Below are 20748 nucleotides of genomic sequence, written 5' to 3'. Positions count from 1 at the left end.
CCTACTCCCTCATGAGAGGGCTCGATATCAATGAGAATAGAGTAGTTTGTTGAGAGTGTGATTTTCCATTAATTTAATGTTGGCTACATACACCACTCAAAATTTATGGAACCATGTGTAAGAGAGTCCACAAAAAATCTTGTGAAGGAGTTGGAGCAGTTTGAAATTTATGTTTAGTACTCTTTGTTGAAAATGGTAGTTGTGGTCGGTATTTTCATTATCAAATCCAAAGGATAACTTATGTATTTTCTAACTTTCCAGGTCAGCCTCAACTAGACAAGTTGGCCCTACCACTTGTAGGGGTTTTACCCCAAGGTCAGAACTCATCTCTCAACACACATATAAATTGGAATTCATTGGATCTCATTTGGTATCACATCACTCATCCATTCAACCAATCACAAGGAGTTTTATTCAGATATGTGAAGGAAGAAGAAGAAAAAAATTTGTATTGAAGGTTGACCCCTTTTATCTCTACTTTGACCAATATTGACATGGATATTCTTCTTCTTGTTTCACTAAGTTTTTTATTAGACTTGGAAGGACACATATTATTTGATTCGTTGACTATTCATTGACCTATATTCTATTTGTATTCTAGGCCATTGACCAAGGGTTGACCGCAACTCAAACCTTACAGTTGAGTGGAAGTTTGACTAAAGCATTTTAGACTGAATTTTAGCCCCTTTGACCGAGCTACTACATGTTGAAATTCATCCCTTTCAGCAGACTTTGAGTTGTTAGAAGAATAAATACTTTCTATCTCTTCGACTCTGTTTGACTTGGAAATTAATGTGGTCCATGGTTGACCTTTGACTAGAATATTCTAATGTACATTTTGATTAATTGAACTCTCTCTCTCATAAGGAAATATTACCAAGTTTTTCCCCTTATGGGGTTTTGTCCGAAGAAATTTTGGTGTCTCTTGCTTCATTGTTTTTACTATGATCTACATTTCCCTATTGAATTTATTGGTTGAAAATTTTCAAGTGTAACTACTCAATGATTGGAATTCTCTAAAGAAGTCAAATTGTTTCATCAAAAGTAGTTATCAGTTTGAAACATTGTTCTTGTCATGTTTTCTACTAGAAATTAGCATGGTATCAAAGCTTTGGTGAAGGAAAATGAGCATTGGTATCACCTTTAAGAGCATCGAGATCACTTCAAAGTGCATTGATATCCTACATATTCTTTCTTGATTGATCATCTTCAGCATGAATTAATTCATGAAGATGTAAAACAAGCTTGAAAGAGGTACAAACTTCATAGCATGGAAGACTAGAATTGAACTTATGCTTGCAAGGCATCAGGTCTTGGGTATTCTAAAATGAAATGTTATGAACTAGTTGATCAAGTAGGAAGGGAAAATTTCTAAGAAGATAACATGTTGGTTATGAGAATCATTTTACAATCTATTAGAGATCATCCAATTCCTTATATTCGTGTTCATAAATATTCCAAGGAAATGTATGAGGCTCTTACTGGATTATACACCATCAACAATATTAGTCAATCTACAATTCTAAGGAATCAATTTTATGTTTTTAATATGAAAAATAATGATACCTTGGCATCATATTTCATAATAATATCTCAATAATGAGATAAAATCAGTGATACTAAAGAATATATACTTTATAAAAAAAAATAGTAGTTGTAGCACTCAATGGTCTGCTAGAATCTTGGTATTCTTTTGTATCAAGAATTAGTGGGAGAGAAATTTCTCCTACCTTTGTTAAATTATGGGTTTCTTGCACTCAATAATAATATAATCTCGTGTCCAAAGGAAATATTCAAAATTGAGGTGAATATTCTCAATCTTTTGTTGCCCACTCAAAGAATAGGAAGGGAAGACTAAATTTTGGAAAATTTCAAATAGGTATAGGTAGAATACCTACTTCAAGATCTGCTCCAATACATTCTATAGGAAGAGGACTTTCTCCAAAATTAAGACCTACTTCTCCCTCTCAAGAAAGAAGGGGCATTCCAATTGTCCAATGTTTTCATTGGAAGAATATGGTCACTATCAAAATAGTTGTCGTCAAATAAATGATGGTCATAAAGGGAAAGGGAAGAAATATGCTTCTATAACTAATCTTAATGAACCTTAATCCATGAAGAGGCATAGGAAGAAATATTATGGTAATGATGAATACTCATTTTATTCTACTTTAACAAGTTTTATTACAGGTCATGTTGAAATTTTGTTGGTGGATTGGGATGCCTCTGGGCACATGATTAGAAATCATGATAATCTCTCTGAACTAGTTGAGAATAATATATTTAAAATGGTAGAGCCTGGAGACAATGGATAGTATGAAGTTAAAGGAATTGGTTCATCATCCTTCCAATTAAAATTAGGAGGTAATGTATCTATTAATAATATTTTATATGTTCCTAGTTTGGAGAAGAATTTGTTATCCATTTCATCTCTTGAAGATAAAAGATATCAAATTGCCTTTGTTGATGGTCAAGTCCTAGTATGGAAGAAAGACTCCTCCTTTCAATCTACCAAATTCATTGATGTATGGATATGAGGGCTATATTATCTGCTTCAATGTTTAATTCAAGCCTTGATACACAACAACTTTAATCTTTGTGAACTATGACATCAAAGGTACACTCATGTTCATTATAAATCTTCGGTTAGAACAAAGGATTTTTTAAAAGTGTACATAAAATCAAGATTGGACATGATGGAGTTTGCAAAGGATAGGCTCTAGGGAAAAATGTCAAAGTGAAATTTACTAGTAGTGATAGTAGATCTAAATAAATCTTATTGTAATGTTTATGGACCTATGTTTGAAAAATCCTTAGGTGGTCATTTATGCTATGTCACCTGCATTGATGATTACTCTCATAAAACATGGATTTATTTCTTGAAATCCAATGATGAAGTGTCTGAAAAAATTCAGAAATTCAAGGCACATGTTGAAAATTCTACAGGAAGAAGGATCAAGGAATTATGATATAACAATGGAGGATAATACAAATCCAAGGAGCTCATTTATTTCTACAACAATGCTAAAATTAAGAGGAAGTTGATAATTCCCTACAATCTTTAACAGAATGGAATTGTCAAAAGGAAGAACAAAACTATTATGGAAGTTGTAAAATCCATGCTTGATGATCAAGAGATGACTGTGTTTCTATGGGGAGAAGCTTCAAATATAGTTGTTTATGTTCAAATTAGATGTCCACACCGAATCTTGGAATATAATACTACTCAAGAAGTCTTCACAGGTGAGAACCCCAACGTTGAAAATCTGATCATTTTTAGTTGTCATAGTTATGTTCATGTGCCTAAGGAGAACATAAAAAAGTTGGAATCTTTTGGGAAGAAGGGAAATTTTGTTGGCTATAGTGAAAATTCAAATAATTTCAGAGTTTGTACTAGGACAACGATCAATTGAAAATTGTCAGGATGTCATTTTGTATGAGGATGTTGCTTTCCAAAAGTTCAAAGGATCACACTTGGACTCTGATAATGAGATGTCGATGCCTCTTAAGAATGTTGAATCAAAAAGATTTCATGAACCTATGGAACATGATCCCCTAGAAGAGTCAAATGAACCACATGACTTTGTTGATTCACCAAGACTCATTGTACCTGAGACTAGAAATAGACTAGCTTAGCTTGAATGAACTTTAAAATAAGTAGAAGGACATTCAACACCTGATGCCACCTTCAGAGAATTCAAGAGGCCAAAGAAGTATTCGGGTTATGCAACATTAATGAGTAAGGTCATTGAGTCTGACCCATCCACCTATGAAGAGGTAGTTGAACATAAAGGTTGGAGAGATGATATGGTTGAAGAGTACCAGTCCATAGAAAATAATGATGTATGGGAAATCATGCCTAGACATGAATTAAATTATCTTGTGTCTTCCAAATGGATCTATAAAATAAAGCATGCAGTTGATGGGAGCATTAAGAAGTTCAATGAAAGATTTGTGGCCCTCAAATTATCTCAAAAAGAGGGAGACGATTATGAAGAATATTTTCTCTTTTTTCTGGGTACTCCTCTATTAGATCTATTACTACTCTTGCTTTTATTATAGGTTGGAAACCACATCAAATGGTTGTTAAAAATGTTTTTCTTAATAGAGACACACATTGAAAAACCTCAAGGTTTTGAGATTCATAATAGAGATACACATGTTTGTAAATTGAAGAAAGTGTTGTATGGGCTTAAGCAGTCTCGTCATGCATGGTATTCTCATATTCAGGGTTATTTCTTGAGTCTTGGTTTAAAAAAAAATGATCTTGATCCTAATATGTACTTCAAAGTTTTTGAAGGTGATCCATTGATTTTCTATTATATGTCAATGGTATATTTCTTGCAGGGGTTGAGAATCACATTGTCATTTGTAAGAGGGAGATGATTTCTGAATTTGAGATAAAGGATCTTGGTGTTATGTATTACTATTTGGGTTTAGAAATTTGGAAAAATCCTAGTGAAATATTTATTGGGCAAGGAAAGTTCATCACTATGTTCCTTTAGAAATTTAGCATGACGGATTGAAATTCCATGAACACTACCATGTTAGAAAATTTTAAGAGACTGCGAGATTGTGATTATCATATGGTTGATCCCTCTATGTATCATAAATTTATTGGCTCATTGAACTATCCGGTTAACACCATACTTGATATTTTCTATGTCATGAACATGTTGATCCAATTCTTGGTTGAACACTAACATGTGCATTGGGTTGTAGTGAAACATATATTGACATATCCATGTGGCACCATTGGTTATGGTTTGAAACATATTTCTAATTGAGAATGATAGCTACATGGTTTTATAGATGTTGATTTTGCTGGATGCATTGAATATAGAAATAACACAAGTCTAGTTTTTTTTTTAGCTTGGGCTCTGCTATGATATCATTGTCAGGTAAGAAGCATACTTGAGTTTCTCTTAGTATGGCTGAATCTGAGTATATAGCTTCCCATTAAGCATGTTATGAAGGAATTTGGCTTTACAATTTGTTTTTTGGTTTGTTTGGTCATGTATTGGAATCGACCGTAGTATATTGTGACAATCAAAGTTGTGGTAAGGTTTTCGAGAATCAAGTTTTTCATGACAGATCGAAGCACATTGAGACCAAGTATCTTTACATCCAAAATATTGTCTAGAGTGGAGTTATGAGGCTCAAATACATCCATATCGATGAATAGGTTGTCGATTTTTTTATGGAGCCACTATCCTAGATGAAGTTTTCTTATTTTAGAGAAAAGTTTCGAGTGGCTAAGAATCCATCTCTTAGAGAGTGGGAGCATTGATTGTATAACATCATGAGATTGGAAATCTTCCTTGGGCTTAGCTGAGAGACCATGGTTTATCTTCAAGAAGATTTTCCTCGTTACTCCTTTAGGTCATTGAGATTGATTGAGAGAGTAATATGACTATGGATTTTGGTTGTGAGGCTTGGAGTGATCCCTTAAGTCACTGCGTTTGACTAGGAGACTAGTGGGTTTGTTCGGGTACACCAATTTTGATTTATCTTTCTTAATTCATCGTGTTTGACTGTGAGATGAGTGGACTTGGTCAGGAATATTGATTTTGAGTACCCTCTTGGGTCATTATGCTTGATTAAGAACCCATTTCATATAGTTAGAGAGTTTTGCCTTATTTATTGAAGCGAAGGTTGTCTTTTGACCTTGATGCCATTGGTTTTTTCCTTGTGGGATGAGATTCATGCAATCCATCTTTCCTCGTGATGAGACATGTACATTTGATGTCCCCCTTATGTCATTATCGAGAGACCAGTGGATTGGTCAGGAATATTGATGTTATATCTAAGACATTTGTGATCCATAATATAGAAGAAAGTCTTTCAGATTAATCACATTGTTAGGATTTGGTCGAAATTTCAAACCAACTAATGTGGTTCATCCTCAATATTGATGCTGAGAGAGAATGAAAAGCACCTTCTTGGATAAGAGGGAGTGTTGAAAAATGGCAGTTTTGGTTGGTATTTTCATTATCAAATCTAAAGGATAAATTTTCTATTTTCCAATTGTCCAATTCGGCCTCAATTGGACAAGTCAAAACCACCACTTGAAGGGGTTTGAATCCAAGGTCAAAACCCACTTATTGATAACATGTAAATTGACATTTGTTGTATCTCATTTGTTATACATCACTTATCCATTTGACCAATCACAAGGCATTATATTCATATGTGCAAAGGAAGAAGAAGACAAAAGTTTCAAGAAAATTTTGACCTCTCTTATCTTTTCTTTGACTAGCGTTGACTTGAATATTCTTGTTGTTGTTTGACTAAGTTTTTTATTGGACATGGAATGTCAAATACTATCTAATTCAGTGGTTGTTCAGTGATAGATATTCATAATTTTTTTTGGGACATTGAATGAGGGTTGGAAATGAATCAAACCCTATAGTTTGACCGAATTTTCACAGATGCATTTCAAACAAAATTATAGCCCCTTTGATTAAGCTACAATAGGCCAAAATTCAGCCCTTTGACCAAAATTTGACTTGTAAGTAGAATGCAAAATTTCTCTCCTTTGACTCTATTTGACTTGGAAAATAATGTGGTCAATCGTTGACCTTTGCCTGGAACATTTTGATGAATTAAACTCTCTCTCACAAGAAAATATTGCCAAGTTTAACCCCTTGTGGGGTTTTCTATTAAGAAATTTTGATGTCTCTTGCTACAATGTTTTTATTGTGATCTCTATTTCTCTATTGAAGTTATTGGTTGAAAACATTCAAGTGTAACTGCCTAATGACTTGAATGCTTTAAAGAAGTCAAGTTATGTCATTGGAAGTAGTTATTGATTTGAAAAATTGTTCTAGCCTTGTTTTCTATTAGAAATCAACATTCTCATTGAAGGAATTGGTGACCCACTTGGGTATTATTATTAGATGTGATTGAGGTTATTAAAACACTATAGTGCATAGCTCATTAGGGAAATAGTAATACCTAATGTTTTTTTTTGTAGCTGTGGTCGATAGTCATAATCACTATTTTAGTCCTCCAAATAATATTAAATTCAAGACATGTTATTCAGGTCATTTTCAAAAGAAAGAATTTAAATTTTAAATTTTGAATATTTTAGCCCCAGGAAAGTCACATCGACCCTCCACATGATCAAGTTGGCCTAGATTTTTGTGGCACCCATTCATCCTCCTGAGAAGTTTATATATTTTAAATCCAACCTCCTCCTCTTAGAACCATTTGACTATACACAAAAGAAAATATCTTTTGATCTAAGCAAAGGAGTAAAGGACAAGAATTGATGAAGACAAATCCAACATATTCTACCTTTATTGACCTCACACGTGTGGGTGAGTTTCTGGGCATATCTGGTAGTAAGTATGATTTTATCTGGGCATAGAAGAAGGTCAAAATTTGACCTTAATAAAGTACACTAGTATGGTTCTTTTGACTTGATAACAAGGTAGTTTGATCATGTTTGAAAACATCTTTCTTGCTAGCTAGTTTGACATTCATTTTGACTTGAATGAATAGATGTATCTCTTGTTGAATTGAATAATTTTGTAAGAAAAATATTTTTGAGATTTTTTGCCAAGTGGGTTTTATGAGGGTAAAATTTTGTATCTCATGTGTTTAGCTACCTCTTTATGATCCTATTGTCATTTATTATTTCTACCATTGAGATATTTTGTGTATTAATTTACGATGAATGTGAACATAAGAAAGATTAAGTTAAGAAATAATAAGAATTTATTATCAAATTATAAGACTTTTGAAAAGTCAACATGGCATTAGAGCTAAGGTGAAAGAGAAACCTTACCAAGGCTTGAAGAAAACCTAGATTCTTAAGTGGAATCCCTAATCATCTAAGGAAGTTTTCCATCAAAATAATTAAGCTACATGTTTGTTGGTCAACGAAAATCCAAGCCTCTATCTATCCTTGAAGAAGGGATGAAAGTCATAGATAGGAACTACATATACCTCAAGTCGTGATTAGGTAGAGACAAAAATATATGAGCTAAAGCCTCAACCCGAGGCTCAAAGGGTCAAAATTACTAGAAGGCCAAAAGGCCTTAGTTGTAATATCCTTAGTTTGAATCTAAGGTAAGCTCAAAAAGCCTCAAACATTGGGTGCAGGAGGGCAAGAGACTAAGGATTTTCCTTAGGAAGATTGATTAGGATCAAAAGCCCTCAAGGACTAGACATATTAAAGGGAAATCAGACTCTTGAAAATTAAAATATATAGTTCCTTAGAATTATGGAAAGAAGGTGCAAATGATGATTCTTTTAAGATCATTCAAATGTTCCTACTATTGTTGTAATCAAAAGAGAAAGCCTAAAGACATCATTTGAAGCAATCTGTAAGAGGATCAAGAATGCTAATTGAAGGTCAAATTCTTTCTCCAATATTAGGCTATGTACACCTTATTCTTATGTTTCATTTCTTATATGTGGAAAACTAAGATTGTTTATATTCTTGGATGAAATAATCGTTGTTTGAAAGCGTGAAATTCTGGGAGAAATTCCTTGCATTTTTGAACTAAGAGCAAGAGAAATTATTTTCAGGATTATCATTCTTTGGTAGGTTTAGAATTGTTATTATTTATAGATGTAATCTCTTACTTTTAAGTAGACTGCAAGTCTTATATTGTTGAAGAAAGACTTGATCATTGGATGGCGAGAAATTAAAGTCAAATTTTGGGCATTCATTCATATGAGGAGGTTATGAAGAAATGAACATGAGAAAGTAGTATTGTCATAAGGCTGATTGAGCTAATAGAGCAAATTGTAAAGCATGGATGTTGCATATTATTATTCAGGAATTTGGTGCAAGGTAACTACCTCTAAAATGAATATGATTATTTGAAGTTTTTGGAGTTGTATCTAATACATAGTTCGATAAATATTTAAGGAAGATTTCTGTCAAAATGTATCTTGGGTAAATACATGAGAATATATTCAAGCATGTCACTAATGTAAGGGATGAGTTATGCAAAATTCCTATACATGTGCTAAGAATATTTGGAAACTTGAAGTGAGATATATTGGATTCAAGTTTTTGAGGACCTATGTTTCCTTCAAAAATGTTGCATTAAATTTGACAGTGTGTTTAGAAGAAGGATGTTGTGAACCTTGAAAAATGTTGTGGATATACTACTAGTTGAGGTTATGATATGCTGTAATGGACTATTAACATTGACATGTCCTTGATTTATTCATAATAATGATGGATTTCATCACATATGTAAAGGCATAAGGGATTTTGCATATGAAAAAGTTGTAGATAAAAAATATAAAAAAGGAATTGGAAATCTATGGTTTGTAAACCCTAGTAGACTTAGACTAAAAGGCTTAGATAAGAAAGCTCTAGGTTTTGTAAATAAAACCGAAGAGATGAACCTACATCCATGTTTCCATTGAAGGAATAAAAAACTAGCTCATGCAAGAAAGGAATGACGTCATGTTTATTATGAGGATAAGGTTGATGATGAGTTTGCAGATGGAATTATATGATTTCTACAAAGAAGGAAATGATCAAGAGGGAGCTGAAAATTTACTTATAATACTAAAAGATAAGTATTTTATATCTCCCTTCCTTGATTATTATTTATTTATTATTAGTTAGTCTATTATCTTTGTTTCTTTTTGTTGGGTCATAATCATTTATTCCATGACCTCCTATTGAGGGTTGCAAGTACATTATAAAGGCTTCCAAGGCTTTGGCAACAAACGAAAGCATTGGGAAGAATGAAGAAAATCTTGTGATAGAGTATTCTCCTAGTACGATTTGTTTTCAAGAGGGAGAATTTGTATTGACATTTTGAATCGTGCCTAATAATTGGAAGAGATCGTAGTTTGGAGGGAGTAAGCTAGCTCACAAGTTTGAAGGATTCCATAATGAAGACCATGTTTGGATCTAAGGAAGGTTAGTGGTGAATTCAAAATCGATCTACAAGTATGCAGTAGATGAAAACATAAGTAAGTACAAAGTGAGATTCAAGGTTTCTCCCAGAAAGAGAGCAAATACTATGACAAGACATTTACTCTAGTTGTCAGGTATACTTTAGATAGAACTATTATTATTGCTTTTAAAATTGTGCCAAATGGATGTGGATATTTCATTCCTTAGTGGAGTAATTGAGGAAGAATGAGTGTACATAGAGCTACCTCAGAGATTTGAGTTACATGATAAGGAGTCTCATGATTGCAAACTAAAAGAGGCTTTATAGAAACCTTGGGCATGGTATTCGTGTTTGATTGATATCTGGTGAGTCTTGGTTGATATTGTTATTATATGACTTATTTTTTATGGGAGTAGGACTTATATGAGAAAGGGAGAAATAGTGGTAGGAAGATTTGTTTCCATGATAGAGGGAGATTTGAAGCCTTACCTAAGTGTTAGAGAGATTTAACCTCTGAGCTTGAGATGAAAGATATTTTTTGGATACTTTAATTCTTAGGATTAGAAGTCTGGCAAAAGCCAGAGTGATCATCCAAGATTTCCACAATAGGATCTATTTTAGTGTGTGAGGAATAACCAAGTTAGGGTGACCAAAAGGTAGTTGTGGCAAAACATGTGTTCAGGTACTTGCATGGTACAATCATATGTGAACTAAGAAGTACAACTATAGGGATATATGGATTTATATTAGGTAGAGAGTGTTGAAGACAAGAAGAGAATGTTGGGATGATGATTCAGTTTAGATTCTACTTGGGTATACATCTGTCACACTCAGGACTATAGAGGTTGAGTATATTACAACTAGTTTGATGAGTTGTGAAGTATTGTGGCTTCGGTAACTTCTCAAAAAATTGTTTGATCAGGCGCAAGAGACGATCACGATGACAGGTTGAAGAACATTGAGGTCAAGTAGTGAGACATGGTTCAAAATGGAGAAATGAGGCCCCAATGCATTTCTACATTTAACCAGGTTGTTGTCATTATCATAAAGCCTTTGTCCCAAGGAGAATTTTGTAAACTTCATGGACAAGCTTGAGAAGTTTGTATACTTCAGGGACAAACTTGAGAAATTTGTATACTTCAGGGAAAAGCTTGATAAGTTTGTACACTTTAGGGATAATCTTGAGAAGTTTTTACACTTCAGGGACAAAATTGAGAAGTTTGTATATTATAGGGACAAGCTTGAGAAGTTTGTATACTTTAGGAACATGTTGGAGTGGTTGATAATGTTTTCCTTTGTTAGAGGGAGTGCTGATTTTTTTGTATCAAGGGGCGAGCATTCTCCTTAGGTCACAATATAAACAGGTCAAAGTATTGACCAGCGGTCACAAAATTTAGATAGGGAGAATGAACCAAAGAGAATCAAGGCTCAGAGTGTTCACTAGCAGGGAAAATAAGTGCCTCTATCATCGAGAAGGATAGTTGACATTGGATTAGAATGTAGGAATGGTAATATCCTAAGGTTTCAACATAGGTCACATGCGTTGACCAGGTTCGAAGTGACAACTTTGATAATTGGTGAATGACTCCAAGTGAATTCTTATTGAGCGTTATGTCAATGCATGATTCTTCCACATTTATTGGATATATACATCAACATAGATAACACATTTAAGTTTTTCCTAGAGAACTTTTTCAAGAACATAACATATGATGAAGTCATTATGAATACCTCCCTAGGTAAGAGGGAGTGTTGATTTTTGTAGCAATGGTTGATCTTCATAATTACTGTTTTATCCCTCCAAATCATATTAAATTAAAGAAATGTTCTTCATGCCATTTTGAAAAGAATTATTTTCAATTTTTAAATTCGAATATTTTGGCACCAAGGAATTCAAGTCATCCCTCCACATGATCAAGGCATCCCAACTTGTTATCACACCCAGATAGCCTCCCAAGACGCTTATATATACCACATTCGACCTCCTCATATTGGCACCATTCAACCACACATACATGACATAATATCCTTTGATATAAGCAAAGGAGTAATGGACAAGATGGAAGAAGACAATCCAACATCTTCTCTCTTTGTTAACCATGTATGTGTGGCTGAATTTTTGGGCATGTCTATGAGCATGATTTTCTCTAGGTGAAGAAGCAAGTCGAAATTCATCCCTAATAGAGTAGACCAAGACGAGTCTTTTGGGGAGATATATGACTTGATAAGAGGTAAATTTGACCAGGTTTGACTAGGGCTTTCGTGTTGGTCAGTTTGACATTGATTTGACTAGAAGGACAAGATCTATCTCTTGTTGAACTAAACAATTTCTCTAAGGAAAAGGTTATTGGATTTTCCCCCAAGTGGGTTCCTAGGGTAAGATTCTATGTATCGTGTGTTTGGTTGTCTCTTTATGATCATACTATCATTTATTATTTTTTTTGTTGAGATATTTTGTATCATTTCTTTATGGTCAATTTGAACACAAGAAAGATTCACCTAAGAAATCATAAGAAGTAATTATCATATTAAAATATCTTTAAAAATCAACAGTTAACCCTATATTAAAGAAATTTTAGTGATGATTTGGAGGCATTATAGGGGGATTTTGGCATTAAGACTGAAAGGAATTTGCTATGATTATTTGTAATTTTGGATTTCTAACAAGTAAATTGTTTTTCATCATCAAAAAGTAATATGTTTCCATTGCAGAGCTCAAATATGTTTCTTCTGTAGTATGGCTAGTTTAAAGTTGTCATAAGGATCATTAATGAGCATTAGTTCCTAGGAATGTCAGTGGTTTTATCAAGGCTATAGTTGATCAACTATATCAATTATATAATGGGGATTTGGTTCTTACACCTCATAAGTGGTTGACTTAAGGTGAAAATATGGTCATTGACAGAAAGTGGATAAAATTATTAAAGAAGATTTTAATTGGTTACCTATACAGACAAGATGGTTAAGTTACATTTCATGCAAAAATAGGAAAAGAAATTTGTTTATCAAATCATTGAATTTATCTACATACACAAAGCTTGGATTTGTATATTATGTGCATAAGCAACACTTTCTTATATAGTTCAAACGAATAAGGCTTCAACAATAAGATTGATATTGTTAAATATTTGTTGAATGCAATTGAGTGTTTCTTCTGAATTCCAATTTGATTCAATATTTTAAAAAATTTCATGTTATTAATGTTGATCTAGTTTAAAGAATTGAGTGACATTTGGTCTTTCCAACTACTCACATGTTAGAGTTTGTGTTCTTACCATCTATTCCACCAACAGATAAGTTCTATCTAAAAAAAAAATATTAAGAACCAAATGTTGGCAGTGTGTTATGAAGACATAAAGCACATTATAACTAATAGAAAAGGACCTCAATACAAAAGATAAATCTTTTTATTTTAGTCTAATGAAGATAGATGACAATCTTATGGTAACAAATAGTGTTTGTTGGAACAACAACTAAAATTGGATGATGGAAAAATGTAGGTAGATGTGTGTGTAGAATAATAATATACTCATTAACATATTTTTATGTCAATCACACCTATCATAGCAAGTCAATATCTTACATTTTAAGTTTTTTAGTGGTCATTGAAACACATTTACCTAGTATCTCCATGGATGTAGTGTGTGTGTAGCTGAGTTAGTTGTGATGTAAGCCTAATAAGGCATGTGTAATAATGTGAATTTCATGGGGTAATATTCAAACCACTTTGTAGTGAAAGTTTGTGGTAATGTACAAACTACTTGTGAGAGGGATGTGGACAAGGATCTTGTAGCATTGTTATGAGTCTACAAAGAAAACCAAGAGCATGGCTGAGGGTAAGTTAACAAAGCCTAGAGCATGGTTGAGGGTAATCTGACAAAAGCTAGAGCATGATTGAGGGTAAGTCGACAAAAATAAGAGCATGGTTAAGGTAGATCAACAAAACCCAAAGCATGGTTTAAGGTAAGTCAAAAAAATCCAAATCATGGTTAAGGTAGATCAACAAAACCTAGAGCTTGGTTGAGGAAAATTCATCAAAACCCATAGAATGGTTGAGGGTCAACCAAGAAAACCCAATTCATGGATGAGGGTAAGCCAATAAAACCAAGAGCATGGTTGAGGGTAAGTCGACCAAACCTAGAGCACATCGAGGGTAATAAAAAAAACCCAAAGAATGGCTGAAAGTAAGCTGACAAAACCCAGAGCATGGTTTTGGGTAATTCAAGGGAACCCAAGATGATGATGATGAAGAAGGGGGAATCAAATGTACAAGTACAAGGATGAACATATGATGATTAAAAGAACCATGTACATGAAGGAAATCCTAGTAAAATGGCAGTTGCAGTGGTTAGGTACCCATGCATTCTGGTGGATGGTGGTTCATTTATATGGATTGCAAAATCTTAGAATTATGATGAAAATACTAGGTTTCACCAAACATAGACATTGTTGACAACAAAGATTATGTGTTACAAAGGAAGAAAAATTAGGTGTTATAAAGAATACATTCTAGGGAAAATTTTAAGAAACCCCCCTAAATTTACATGTATAATAAATGGGCGAATCTCCATGGTATATAGGAAAAATGGAAGGCGATTTTATCAATAATACGATATGTATATATAATTTTTTGGCAAATCTCCCACCAGGCATGGCGAATATTTTACTCAATTATAAAATCTTGTGTTTATTGAATACACAAATGAAATCATTGCATTTCTTTAAAATATCTTTTGAAATCAAAATTACCGAAATTACATATCGATAACCTAGTGGGTGTAGGATAAAATTCACCCGTGCCATTCACAGAAAGCATGAGAAAAAACTTAATACTATATATAAAGCCAAGAAAAATTCAAATTCATCACTTCTAGGGACCTCGTAACTACCCTGTCAATACACAAGTATGTTCCTGTTTGCAATTAGAAAAATTACCCAAATTACAATCTGTTTACTCCAGCATATGTTGGAAAGTTATAGAAGGATGACTAGTGCAATCAATCCATTCCTTTTAGCCCTGGATTTGTTTCAGTTTAAAACAGAAGTATACAAATATACTTGTCCAATGTCTATGCTTTAACCATTCACCTTAAGATGTTTTTACAATTTAATTTCCTAATTCTATTTAATATCTTCATTATCATAAAAACCAACCTATATCCATCTTAACTCCACATCTACCACTCTTAGGGGGATGAAATCTATTTATCCCTCTGAGCACTTGGTAGACCCAGAATTAAGATGGATCTAAGATGACAGAACTTCCCCTTTAAATAGTCTATTCTCACATGAATACCATGGTATTACCATGGGTCAATACCATGGGTTATCATAAACCTGGAGCTTAAAAATTACTATTAGTAATTTATAAAAATTAATAAAATTAATAGTTGATTTTTATTTTATTTTTTATTTTAACCAAGCTAAAATGTTTAACATACATTAAATTACAACATCCATTTTTACTCTTGATCGGATCAAATATTTTTTCACTCTATGCTAGTTTGCATATCACGATATTTGATACCTCTCGGGGGTTAGTAGATCCAGAGTAAAGATGGATCTATGCTGGTTTAATTCCCCCATTTAAATAGGCTACATTCTAGGTGAATACCATGGGTCAATACCATGTGCCATTTTGGTGAATACCATAGGCCAATACCATGTGCCATTTTTATTTTTATTAATACTAATATTAGGGTTAATAATGTTTTTTCGCATGGTATTAATAACAATCTAGTCCATGGTATTTGTCCCATAGTATTTTGCCCATAGGTTTCACCTAAATATAACACATTTTTTTAGTGTTCATAAATATTAGGCAACTTATGGAGTAAATATAAAAAAATGTTTTATTTGTTTACCATACCTCTCGTTTATTTATATTTTTATTAATTTACCATACCTCTTTTACAAATATGGTATTTGGCCCATAGGATTCACTTAAATAAAACCTCTTTCTTGAGCCCTCATAAATAGAACAAGGGTTATGGACTAAATATAAAAAGAGGTTTTATTTATTTACCATGCGTCTAGTTTATTTATATCTTTATTTATTTACCATACCTTTTGAGTAAGTATAAAAAGATGTTTTATTTATTTACCATACCTCCACTTTACTTATATTTTTATTTGTTTACACCCTTGCATGTATATAAGGTGACTTATGGAGTAAATATAAAAAATGTTTTATTTATTTACCATACCTCTCATTTATTTATATTTTTATTAATTTACCATACCTCTTTTATAAATATGGTATTTGGGCCTTTGGACCATAGGATTCACTTAAATAAAACCTATTCTTGAAAATGGGCGAATGGATTCACTTAAATAAAACCTATTGTTGAAAATGGGCAAATGGAAGGTTGTAACTCCTAATTTCAAGGGCTAAATTTACTTTTTTTACCCTCTCCCTTAAAATAAGGTGGGCTATTTGAGGTGATTTGTAAAAATGTACTATGATACAAAATATTCGCCCACTAAAAATTTAAAACCCCTTAATTTCGCCAAAGGGCAAACATTCGCCCCTAAAATTTTCTATGATATATTCCTCTATTAAGAGGGAGTGTTAGATTTAATGTGAAAAATGCATTGCTCCAATGTATTATTCTAGAGTATCATAGTTTCATTGTAGTCTTCTAAAAGGTTGTTAGTTTCCAACATAGTTGTGAGCTTGAGATGAGTAGGCATCATTATGCTCTAGTTTGTTGTCACTATCTTTTATATTGATCCCATTAATATCGATGCGGGATTCTTGTGTATTTAAAACATACAACTAATTTAATAAAAATATTTTTATCTTATTTTCTATTTATTTTTTTAACTTTTAATGTAAGTTTTATAGAATAAACTTTTGAATAATCGATCAACATCTTCTACATTACAAACAAAGTTTGAAGAACCAATTGACATCTTATGTGTTTCAAACACCTTTTGGGAACACTAATAACTAAATTCCCATAGTTTGGTTCAAGTTAGACCAACCTAGACATGTGTCTACTAGATATGGCCAAGAAAGAGAAAAGGGGTCACAACTTGGACAAAGTTGATAACCCATGTTTGCAAGTTTCAGAAACAATCATTAGAGAAAATTTCAACCTAAAAGTTGCCTCTTAAGGAAAAATAATAAAATAATAGTTAAAACAATAAAATAAGAGCTATGAATTTTGGAGGGAAAAGAAGAGAACTACTTTTTGTACTTATATTTTTGGATTATCTGATTATAGGTTTACTAAAATTTCTAGTGTAGACACTCGTTGGATGCAGAATTAAATTTCACATTCAATGAGTACACATTATGCGCACCTTTTAGCAGATCCACATTGATAAAAATTGAAGATACATTAAAAAGGTATGTTGAATACACTTTTTTATTAGGGACGATCCAAATAGATTTGTTGTTGTTTCTGATATTTTGAATATAATTGAGTGTGTTTTTAAAACTTTTTAAAGTGAATTTTATATAACATATTTTTGAGGAATCAATCAACATGCTTTACATTGAAAATATCTTTTGAAAAAGAAATTCATATCCTCTATATTGGAAACTCTTTTGGCTACACCAGTCGACTTTTGATAGCTTGGTTCATGTTAGAACAACTCAGGCTCCTGTATAATGGAAGAAAATAATGGGGTCACAACTTGGACAAAGTTGGTAATTGTTAGGGCTTATGTTTGGGAGTTTTAGAAACAATATTGGTTGGATTCATTTCCTCCATATAAATTGTAATCATGTTCTTCAAAGATAAATCATAATAACAAAAGGAGATGAAGAACAAATGTCCCACGAAGATCACACATTGTAGGAATACCTTTTTTTCATGGAAGCATATGTCCTTGATTAGATCTGTGTTAATAGATCTTCAAACCATATTAAAAAAGTACAAAATGTCATGAGGAAAAAAGTATTGTAATTTGACAAACAAAGTATTGATTTAAAATTTGTAATTTGCATTTGAATTTAGATGTTTTACTTTAGATTTGTAATTTGTTATTAGTTAGAGAATTTAATATTTTTACTTTCAAATTTGATTTTAAATTGAATATTTTTATAATTAATAAACAAATATTGTAATTTAAAAACTATAGAAATATATTTTTGAAGTTGGGATGGTAGGATGGGGAGGGGTATTCAAAAGCTCCAAGGAGGACAAAGTGTTTGCATACTTATGGACTATTGACCATATTAGAAATAATCAAGTAGAGATATATGGTCTCCACTAGAGACTTTTGTTAGTGAAAGAACATTAGGTGGACACACTTAACATTATGGGAGATTCTCTCTTAATCCTGCGTCGTTGGGTCAAATACTCTCTCCCAAAAGAGAAATTGATGGAAACCATCATGAAAAGAATCAGGGGCTTTTTGGAAAATATCCATCCAAAGCATATTTCCATTTCCTAGAGAAGCAGACAAGAGACTTCAACATAGAAGTATGTTAATGAGGGGTGTAAATTAAAATCCAAAGAATATTTCCATGTCCTATGAGACTTCAATAGAGAAGTAGACAAGAGACTTAAACATAGAAGTATGCTAATGATGGGTGTAAATTGAAAATAGGTGAATTAAAGATTAATAGCCAAATCAAGCCTTCTATAATTCACTATTGGCATATGAACTCTATTAAAAAATAATTCCCTAATAGTTTATGTATTGTAAATTTTGTGTTTTATTGGAGTAGTATTATAAGGTATTCACCTACAAAGCCCCTCTTTTCTTAAAATCCCCTCTTTTTGTTATAAGGTATTCACCTACAAAGCTCCTCTTTTCTTCAATTCCCCTCTTTTTGTTAATAAGACATATTCCGCATAAAAAAATTATGCATTTCTATTCTAAAGGAAAAAAAAATTAGATAAATTTTATGAATTAGTATTGTAATTCCTAGTATCATAAAAAAAAATGAAATGAAATTTAATTTTACCATTATTAATGTATCTTAAAACTTTTTATATTTAATTATATATATATATATATATATAATAATAATATGTAATATTAGGCTGACAGTTTTATGAAAAAAATGACATATATCCAATGCGCTTATATTTATATTTAGACAATATATACATGTTGTAATTTAAAGTAGGTAGCTTGTGGAGTTTTTGGGTCATTTCTTTCTCTTCATCCTACTTTGGAAAGGAAAAGCAATTAATTTTTTTTGATAAATTAATTGGTAATTAATATATTTAACATAAACCAAGAACAAAATTATATAATACAAATACCATTTTTACTTAAAAATAAATAAATAAACATGAAAAAATTATCTGTTTATTAAATGTTGTTGTAATATTATAAGTTTTCAAAATAAGAAACTAACTTGAAATACAATATTTTTAATTGCGGTATGTTTATTTATCTCACTGACTACCTAAACATATCATACAAATATCAGCAACACATGCACGTTAAACAAAAAACATGAAACTACATTAAGAATACGCATTTAGACACAATTCCCATTAGACAGGAACGTACATAGTGGGGCAAATATAATCACCAGCAGGCGATATATTTGACAGCAACCGGCATGTCATACAGTCGGGAGCCTTTATTTATTTGACAGCAACTGGCATGTCATACAGGCGGGAGCCTCTATTTATTTGACCGCAACCGGCAGGTGATGCAGTCGGGGGCCTTTATTTAGTTGACGGCAGACAGCACACAGGGAGTGAATGGGTGACCTTGTGGTAGAAGCGCAGATAGGGCAGGTAATATAGGGAATAGAGGAGGCGGCCTTTATTTATTTCACAGCACGCACTCACTCACCGAGTTAGATATGTCTTCATGGGAGGTTGGCGCGTTGGTTATAGAAGGGATATGTCTCGAAGCGTACAGTGCAACTACCCAGATACACCTGCGCTCCAACCCGTGCAGAGCAACACTCATTCATATCTCTAATCGCTTCTCTCAAACAAACACCACAATCCGGCCCCGCAACACTTCTGAAGCACATTTCCAACCCATAAATGGTCACAGAAGAATCCACCACCCGCGATCCAGTAGCGAATCTTTTCACGTTTGAAGGAGCATCCCCTGCGAGAGTCCTCATGAGAATCTCGAGAGTGTGATTGAAACCTTTGACATCACCGTTGGTGTTAACATTCTCAAGAGCATAGACGTCGCTGGTATCGAGTTCAGTGGCAAAACTGTATTTCTCGTACCGAATGAAGCAAAATTCCAACTGAATCCGGGCGCCAATTGCGTTGGCACAGTCTTGATAAGCCATCTCTGATGCCGCAGCGGAGCACTTTTGACAGTCCTGCTCAGAGACGTCGCCGCGGCATTGGAGAAGGCCGTTGACTTCGCCATATGAATATGTCGCGAATCCGCCTCCGGGGGCAGCGGCATTCACCAGATACTTCAATACCGTCTTGACGTTGCTCTCGTAACGAGTGCCATTGGCGTATTTATTGTCGTTGCAGAGTTTGTATATAAATGGATCCGATTTCCCATCTGCCGCTGTGACTGGCATTACGTTAAGTTGCAGCAGACCAAATAACAATAATACTGCCATGCAAAACCACCATCTCATGTTTCCTTCCATCTTCAACGGTTACAAAGGAATAGAGACACAAACAGAAGATATTTTTCGTATTTGTGAGTCGTTGATGCAAAGGCAAGATGAGGAAGATGGATTTTATAGATGGAGAATGCATTGCGTAGACAGAGATATTCACCGAATTCCCCGTCGATAAAGGTCGGCCACGTCAATTCCTTAGAGAAAAGGCGAGATGATTCAGTGGAATTGATGTGGAAAAGAAACATTGGGCGAAGTAAACTTCTAGAAATGAAATAAAAGGCGAGATAGTAGGGCGGAAGTGATGTGGCCATTAGATAGTGGAGAGCGGCGGGGCTTATCCATCCTGCT

The 20748-nt window shown here is 33.3% G+C and overlaps 1 protein-coding gene across 1 annotated transcript; it reads right to left on the bottom strand.

Moving 5' to 3' along the window:
* Positions 1–19662: 19662 nt before the first annotated feature.
* On the bottom strand, positions 19663–20352 carry LOC149142557 (antimicrobial ginkbilobin-2-like protein). Its single transcript, XM_089451513.1, has one exon. It carries the CDS (start codon positions 20350–20352, stop codon positions 19663–19665), a length of 690 nt encoding a protein of 229 aa, XP_089307639.1.
* Positions 20353–20748: the final 396 nt, after the last annotated feature.

The sequence above is a fragment of the Pinus tabuliformis genome, chromosome X, assembly GCF_031772625.1.
Source record: "Pinus tabuliformis cultivar Carrire ecotype Pingquan chromosome X, CPIR1, whole genome shotgun sequence".
NCBI lineage: Eukaryota > Viridiplantae > Streptophyta > Pinopsida > Pinales > Pinaceae > Pinus > Pinus tabuliformis.
This window is presented reverse-complemented; position numbering and strand designations above follow the sequence as displayed.